Raw genomic sequence first — 8,880 nt, forward strand, 5'->3', positions numbered from 1 at the left:
TTTTAGTCTCCTGCCTGTGCTCTGAGGCCCATTCTCTTCTGCCTCTTCCAAAACTCGGACCTTGCTTCATTGTTGTGCCAGTATTTCCTTTCCTGACAATATTTCTGACTCCTTCCCTATAGCTAGTAAATAAGCTTCAGATTCTCCCATCTGAAAAGATCCTTTAACCCTCTCTTAGTTCATGTCCCTCTTGCTGCTATCCTTTCTCTTACCTTTCTATAATAAAATTATTCCATAGGCCAGTCTCTGCTGTCTCTGCCTCTTTGTCACACACACACACACACACACACACACATTTTCCTTTCTTCCCCTCAACTTCCTCAGTTCCCTTTACTTGGGAAAACCTCTGACATCAGGCTACTGCCTGTGATATGCCACTGAACCTCTGCTGGAAGAATGACCAACAATACCTTAATTGCCACATCCTTATTGCTGTCCTCTTATTTTCTCTTTTGCATCAAATACCATGCCACTCCTTTCTTTGGTTTTGAGAGTCCTCTTTCTCCTTGTTCCCCTCCCAACCACCTTAGCATTCTTTCTCATTTGCTTCTGGGGTTTAACTTTCTGTTTACTCTTTAAATATTAAACTCCTTACTTTTCTAAGATTGGCCCTTAACCTTCTTCTCTTCCTTATGTTAACAACTCTCCAGTCTGCTTCCCCAGTCCAGACTTTTCTCCTGGACCCCAGATTCACATTTTTGATCATGCGGATCTTATTCTGGGTGTTTCGCAGGCATTCGACATGAAATATGTTCACAAAGCAACTTCTCCTGATTGCCGTCCATTGGGGTAGAATCCCACCAGGCACCTGGCAAGAAACCTGGAACACGTCTGTAGTTCTATTGTTACTTTAAGAGACATAAGAGACTCTTAATCTCAGGAAATAAACTGAGGGTTGCTGGAGGGTAGTGGGGAGAAGGGGATGGGGTGGCTGGGGGATGGACATTGGGAAGGGTATATGCTATGGTGAGTGCTGTGAATTATGTAAGACTGATGAATCACAGACCTGTACCCCTGAAACAAATAATACATTATATGTTAATGAAAATTAGTTAAAAAGTGATAATAAGTAAATGACACAAACATACTGTGCAACTACTAAAAAACAAACAAACAAACAAACAAACAAAAATAAAGTCCCCTCTTTCCTTCTCTCTCCCTCTAGCCCTTTCTCAATTTATCTAGTGGCTACTATTTGCTGGTCTATGCTATAAAGATTTTTAGAAAGAAGACAGAAAGGAAGGAAAAAAGGGGAGAAAAAAGGGAGAGAGATGAAAATGGAAAATATGGCACAGTTTAACTTCTTTTATCAGGGAGGTGATAATTAACATGTGTGAAACTGGAAATGATAGACAAATAGTGTCAGAGTAAAGGCTAACTTCTCCATGATTGGGGGCCAAACAGAGCCTTAGGACGTGCTGTGCACTAACTGGAAGGAAAATATAAGTACTGACTGGGTTACAGGGCAAAGTCTTGCCCTGGGGGGATGGTTGACTTTGAGGGCCTGAGGCAGAATAAAGAGGAAGGAATGAAAAGTCATCACCTGGGGTGCCAGGAGGCTGTTCATGTGTGTAGGAGACAGACTGTGGATGGCCTTTGTACCTGTGGATGGCCTTTGTACCTCGTTGAAGAATTTCTCACCTATCAAACTAGTAACTATCTCTCTTTGCATTCAAAATAGCTAATAAATGGTGGTCCTTTAAGAAAAGACACTTAACTGGTGAAAGTGGAAATTGTAAGTTTTTTCTGGAGAAGACTATGTCTTCAGAAGCCACGAATATGTGTGTTCCTTAATCCAACCATCAGCCCAGTGGTTTCCAACAGGAAAAAAAGAGCAAAGAAATTGAATGTTTAAAAGAGGGTATTGTTGTTATATATTTAAATATAGTTATGTAATTACATGGTATTTTATGGTCACAGTAGAATATATGGAACCATAATATAGTAAATTAAAAAAAAAATTAAAAACCCAAACACTACAGCGTATTTTTCATTTAAAAAAATGCACATAGGAAACAAATTGAGGTAAAACGGATAAAGTTGAATATCAATAATGATTATTTCTGGGAGATGGGATCCCTTGTGATTTTTATTTTCTTCTTGTTGCTTGTCCAAATTTTCTAAATTCCCTTCAATAAATGTTTTTGTAATAAGAAAATTATAAAAATGGCAAATCATGGTAATTATACCTTTGTTTAAATAATCTGAGATCTCATGTAACCAAAAGATAAAATTATTCTCCTTTATGAAAAAAAAAAAATATTTTCACTTGTGCTAAAACCTGAGGTAGCAGTAGTAGTCAAAATTCTCAAATGCTGTGATCGAGAAAGCAAACACACACTCCTAAACTTACGAGAGGTCAAGAATAGCTTATGAGGCCTTAAGGCTTGAACAAGGCAATTTTTTTTTTTAAGATTTTATTTATTTATTTGACAGAGATCACAAGTTGGCAGACAGGCAGGCAGAGACTGGGTGGGGGGAGGCAGCAGGCTCCCTTCCAAGCAGGGAGCCCAATGTGGGGCTCAATCCCAGGATCCTGGGATCATGACCTGAGCTGAAGGCAGAGGCTTTAACCCACTGAGCCACTCAGGGGCCCCAAGGTAGTGGTTTTAAGGCCAAGGTAAAAGGAAACAGCTGTCTGGCACACTTCCTCAAAGGAATCTTCTCACCTGACAGGGTACCTAAATTGTAGCCTCATAGCTGTTGGCTTTTTTATGTTTGATAAACTATTCCTTAGTCAAGCTTTTAACTTATTTTTTCCTTAACAAAATATGTGCAAGCAAATGAAACAACACCAAAAAAACAAAAACAAAAAAAACTGTATTTCTTTCTTGAAACAGGCATTTCTCAAATTTCACCGATAGCCAATGATTTGGGGCAAGTTCTTCAATCATTTGGAGCTTTAGATTCCCCTATAGGAAATGAAGTACTCACAAAATTTTCCTTTAGCCTTCAACTTCTTTTGTTCAACAATGATTATAAAAGCTCATATGCAAATCGATATATGTACACACAAGGTCATTCTCAAAGAAAGAAGAATGCCAAGTGGCCCACAGTTTTACCTCCATTTGTCCCAAAAGTTGAGTTTTGGGGCTAGAGAAAAGTCACGACTGTATTTGAATTGAGTGCTTTTCTATCAGGCTGATGACCAGACTAGTACCAACAGAAATGTTTACTCTTATTTACCTGGTAGTACTTTAATCATTGTAAAAAATCTGCACACATGAGTGACAGAATTGATTAGCCCTTCCTCACGCATGCATGCACGTGTGTGTGTGTGTGTGTGTGTGTGTTTGTAAAGAATCAAAAGCACAGTAGCTTAGCAGATCCCAGAAATAGTCATTGTTGATATTCAAGTGTAGTTTTACCTCAGTTTGTTTCCTATGTGCATTTTTTAAATGAAAAATATGCTGTAGTGTTGGGGTTTTTATTTTTTTAATTTAATATATTATGGTTCCATATATTTTACTGTGACCATAAAATACCATGGTGACAGCTGGCTCTGGTCACAGGATAGGATTATAGGAACTACAGGCAAGAAGGCATCAAAAATGACTTTACATAGTTCACAGATTTGCCTATTTAAATAATTAAACAAAAAGGAAAAAAAAAAAGAGGGTCTTGAAAGGATAAATGACCATCCTGTGCCAAGAACAAGATAAACGATTGATTGCATTCCCTGTAGCTGGGGGCCAAGGGAAAAAAGGTAAAAGAACTTAATTGGTCCCATAAAAGATTGACCTTGCCCCCGGCAATGGTAGATAAGAATAACCGACACGACTTTTTTTTTTTTTTTGAAGCAAAATACCTTTTTTTCCTTGTCTCATTACATATCATAAATTTTGATAAAACATGGAAACTTGAGTCCAGAAAACCTGCTTTTGAAATTATATCCCTTTGTTCCTTAGCTAACACACATTTCTAGAACTTCTTAGGAGCCAAGCATCCTGCACCATTGACATTTGCTGGAGTCCAGATAGTAGAATGAGATGAAAAGTGATTGCTACTGTTTTTATTTCAGCTGTCTCTGCCACCCCCACTCCCAATCTCAAAATCAACTGAGAGTTTGTTGTAGATATTTTGGAATATATTTTTAATTTCTCTAGTGTTAATAAATGGAGAAGGAAAGGCTATTTTTTAAAAAAGGTCAAAGAAGCTAGTGTCTATTTCCCCCTTCCTCATGCCAGTAACTATGAAAAAAATGAAGATTAACTACTCCTGAGCTCATACCTTTCATGCCCTGCATGAGGATCTTTCTGGAAGGCCCAGCACAAAAGCATTGGTGCCTGGCAGTGGGAGGGTCCATAACTTAGGTACTCGGCAATGCATGACATAGAAGAGGAACGTCATTTCCTGAGCTTTGATTGAAATAATATTGGGGATTTGGGGAGAAGAAGCAATGCTGAATTTTTCCTTAAGTGTTCCCCAAAGCAAACTAGCTTTTCTGACTTGATATCACCAGAAACAAAAATGTGATTTTTTTTTTTCTCTTAGGTCAGTGTCTCTGGAGCCCAGGACAAAGGGAACGAGTCTCCAGAGCCTATCTGGGCTGACAGCCAGACCACCAGTCCTTCACCTGAGGCCACTACCACCGAGGGGCCATTGCTTGGTCTCCCCGAGAATAGGGCAGAGGGCCTGGAAACCAGAATTCCAAGCCCCATCTTGGACTTCCAGCCAGAAAAGTTGGTGCACAAAGGTAAGAGACACCTGCCAATCAGCTGCTGTCTCTGCAATGTCAAGGCCCAGAAAAGGCAGGCTCTTAAATCTCGTTCAGGAAGAACAAGTTTTGACTCTAAAGGGGGAGGACAAAAGACACTTTTCATTTTATTATATGTCAAATTATAACACTGGCTATAGAACAAATTTGGTCAGTAAACAATTTTAAAGTTCTTATAATGTTTATTGTTTCTTAAAATGTAAATGCTTTTAGAGAGGCTTGTGTTCTCATTTTCCCACAGTCTACCACTCCCTGTTGTCTTACACGTGGCCTTGACATATGCAAACATTTGAATTTTTTGACCCCTAGATTGTAGAAGAGAAAAAAGCTAGAATCTAGATTCCCCCTCCTCAACATATCTTCTATGGAGTTACTATCTATAGAAATTAATCATTACATACAGAGTTTCTGAAGGACATGCGAGAGAGACAAGGTCCTTGCCCAAAAGAAGCTCAGAGATTAGCTTGACAAGGTACACAATATACATTATTTAGTTATTATTTTTAAGAGTGGAGATAGTGAAAGTCTTCTGCTTTCCATTTGGTCTAAGGAGTCTTCAGAAGAGAAGTGGACTTGAAGGTTAGTTTTAGAAAATAAAGGAATTGAGATATGCTTCCCGTCTGGGGAAGCGATTCTGGGAGATGGAGAGAGGACTTGTTTTGTTTGAGAAATGAAGAGAAATGAAGCTTGCAGCACATAAGCTGTCTCACAGAACACAAGTCTCGGGCAGCAAATACCTATTTGGTTTTTGTGGCCTTTTTCACCTTGGAATCACTTCTTTAGGTAAGAAGAATACTAATCAAAGCACAAGGAATACCACGAAATAAAAAGGGATTTAATGAATGGCTTCATTATTGTAGTTCTCCTTTTTGTTAATTTTCTTTACAGTGGAAGTATTTCTTAGATTTATTCATAAATAGACATTAAAAGCTCTTGTTTTTATTGTCTTGTAGGAACAGCTCTTTTTAAAGAATTTTTTTTTTTTTTTTTTTTTTTTTTTTTTTAATTTAGAGAGAGTGGGGAGAGTGACAGAGGGAAAGGGAGAGAGAAAATCTGAAGCAGGTTCCCTGCTGGAGCATAGAGCCCAACACGGGGCTTCATCCACCCTGAGAACATGACCTGAGCTGAAATCAAGAGTTGGACCCTTAACCAAATGAGTCACTCAGGCACCCCAAGAACTCCTCTTTTAAAAAGAGGATTGCGATATAAAGAGAGCCCTTCATTTTATTTATATTTTGGTAACATAAAAGGGTTTTCCTTTTTCAGTAGGCACAATTACATGTGATCACAGTGGCACTTCCTATGAACGTACTGGGAATGAATGTGTACGGAAGGCTGGGATCATCTTTATTCCAAATGTTGATCTGGTTTGAAATCAAGTCCAAAGTAAATGAAGAAATTCTATTTTTCTCTTGTCGACTAATTCCCGCGAGAGTATTAGCTAATGAAGGCTCATCATGCTATGCTTCCAGGGAAATAAACACTTTTAATAAGGTTTCATGAAGATCAAAAACCTTTATGTTTTCAAAGGAGCACTTAATGGTGACGTGGCAGGTAGTGGAGGAAGTATTTTAGGTAGCAGGGAATCTGTTTTAACTTGGAACCACATTTTCTTAGTTGGCGCATTAGGGTGTGTGGGGAATGAACTTCATGAAACTCTCACTTTTCATCTTTTCAGGGAAAGACAAACTATAATAACACGCTATCCTTTTCTCACTCTAGATCCTAGATGCTTGGAAGCCCTGAAGCCAGGAAACTGTGGCGAATATGTGGTTCGGTGGTATTATGACAAACAGGTCAACTCCTGTGCCCGCTTTTGGTTCAGTGGCTGTAATGGCTCAGGAAACAGATTCAACAGTGAACACGAATGTCAAGAAATCTGCGTTCAAGGATGAGTAAGTGAACCAACCCCTAATGAGTCAAGGCTGCGTCTCCATCAGCAAACCTAGAAAGAACCTCTATAATTTCAACATATTCACCCAATACAAATAAAACACCACATTTGAGTCTATACTGAGTACTTATAATTTATAAGCATAGTTGCATCCTTATAACTACCCCAGGATATAGGTAGTAATTACTGTTATCGGCAAAGAAGCTGAGGCTCTGAGAAGTTCAGGGACTCCTGAACAGTTACCCGCCTAACAAGGGGCATAACAGGAGGATTTGAGTCGGGGATATGTAACCTCAATGCACAAGGTCTAGCTACATCACAGGCTGTGATGTGATTCTGACGGCCATTAATTCTTATTCGATACATTATGTTGGATTAAACTCTTATCCTGTCCCAACCTCCTCATCCCTGCCAACCTCCAGTCCCTCTCACTGGCCTCAGGGCCCACCCCCTTACAACCCTGCCTGTAGCAAAGGAGATGGTAGGGAAGCATTTGAGTTTGGGAATTAGAAGGGATGGTAGCATGTCTGTGCATAGCAGGTGACGAGATAAGAAAGACATCCTACTTGGAGGAATCCCAGCAAGATGGTGACCTGGAGATGAGAGGCACTGGAATGGGAGTGAGGTGCTGAGTTAGATTTTTGCCCTGCTAGCTGTGAAAGGGATAGAGAAACCAATCTGAATGAAAATTACTTAACTCAAATTTATTAACAATTATTACTCCCCATTCCTCCAACATGTTTGGTAACAAAGGCTTTGTTGTGTGTTTAAACTCCATATGTAAAACAAAACTTGTAATTTAAATATAAGAATTCTTTCCGCAAGGCACTTGATAGCCAGGCACTCCTTGAAGCCCACATCTACTCTTAAACCCGGTATTTTTTTTTAATATTGTATTTATTTATTTGACAGAGAGAGAGAGATCACAAGTAGGCAGAGAGGCAGGCAGAGAGAAAGAGGGGAGCAGGCTCCCTGCTGAGCAGAGAGCCAATGCGGGGCTCGATCCCAGGACCCTGAGATCATGACCTGAGCTGAAGGCAGAGGCTTCACCCACTGAGCCACCCAGGCGCCCTAAGCAGGGTATTTTAAAGACAAGACTTCCACTGGAAAATGAGCCACCATATTGAAATACAATCTCTGTTACAACAGAGTAACAGAGAATTGGCTCCATCACTTTCTAACAATTTTGGGACATCCAGCCAGGAAAGATCACTAGCTCTGAGCTGTGCTGAGATAGCATTTATGTATATGTCATCTTCAACACACTTTTTTCTTCTTTCAGGCCTATGACCCTCATTCAAGTTTGACAGTACAAAACAGGGCACTCAAGGAAGAGGGAGCTGGAAGAACAGCCATCTGAACAAACCAATTTTGTGTGGCTTAATTAAGATTTTATTAGATAATATTTGGTACCACAAAAGAATATATGCAATATACTTGTAAGTTACCAAAATGATAATAAAATTAAACATCAGTAAACATATCGCAGCGACAGTGAACCAAACACCATCAATTCTGTTGAAGTTTCCTGTGTGGACTTTTCCAATCCCAGCCCCCCTGTTTACTGCCCGGGATAACCCTTCTTGAATTCTGTGTTTACCATTTCACTTTGCTATTGGGTTTTTATATGAAATTTTACATGGAAAATCATATATATCTCTACGTTGCTCTCCACAATACATAGTCTTGCTTATTTTAGACCTTTATAAAAATGGGGTCATATTCTAGTCTTCCTGCAACTTGCTATTATCATTCAATGTTATCATTAATCCATGTGTTCTACCATATCTAATGTATTCCTAAATAACTTATATCATTTAGCTTTTTTTGAACTTTAGAAAATTTGTTTCATGAAATTCTTTGCAACTTGGTGTGTCATTACATTATAATTCACACATGTCCATTTACTTTCAAAGTTGTATCATATTCATGTGACTATATCACAACATATTTAACCATTGCCTTGTCTATGATTAAATTGTTTCTATTTAATTTTCTCCCCCTGGTCCATCAGTGTTGCTGTGAATGCTCTTAGATAGTTTTGGGTGCATGTGTACTAGTGTTTGTCCGGAATATATACCCTAAGGTGGAATTGTAAGGTTGCAGGACATATAAACATTCAAAACTAGTATATTATACCATTTTTTTCCCAGACTGTTTAAACCAGTTCATTACAAAGTCCTAACAGTTGTATATAAGAGTTTCCATTATTTGATATTCTTGTCAACACTTAGTATTGTCAGACTTCTTCATTTTGCTAATAGTGGGT

The 8,880-nt window shown here is 38.8% G+C and overlaps 1 protein-coding gene across 1 annotated transcript in view; it reads left to right on the forward strand.

Moving 5' to 3' along the window:
• COL28A1 (collagen type XXVIII alpha 1 chain) overlaps positions 1 to 8,258 on the forward strand; it is a 146,355-nt gene extending 138,097 nt beyond the window's left edge. Inside the window, 3 exon segments of the mRNA XM_032874384.1 lie at positions 4,495 to 4,696; positions 6,440 to 6,612; positions 7,894 to 8,258. Coding sequence (XP_032730275.1) covers positions 4,495 to 4,696; positions 6,440 to 6,612 — 375 coding nt within the window. The 3' untranslated portion in view covers positions 7,894 to 8,258.
• Positions 8,259 to 8,880: the final 622 nt, after the last annotated feature.

This window comes from Lontra canadensis, unplaced genomic scaffold (genome assembly GCF_010015895.1).
Source record: "Lontra canadensis isolate GAN:19392208 unplaced genomic scaffold, GSC_riverotter_1.0 scaffold2, whole genome shotgun sequence".
Taxonomy (NCBI): Eukaryota; Metazoa; Chordata; class Mammalia; order Carnivora; family Mustelidae; genus Lontra; species Lontra canadensis.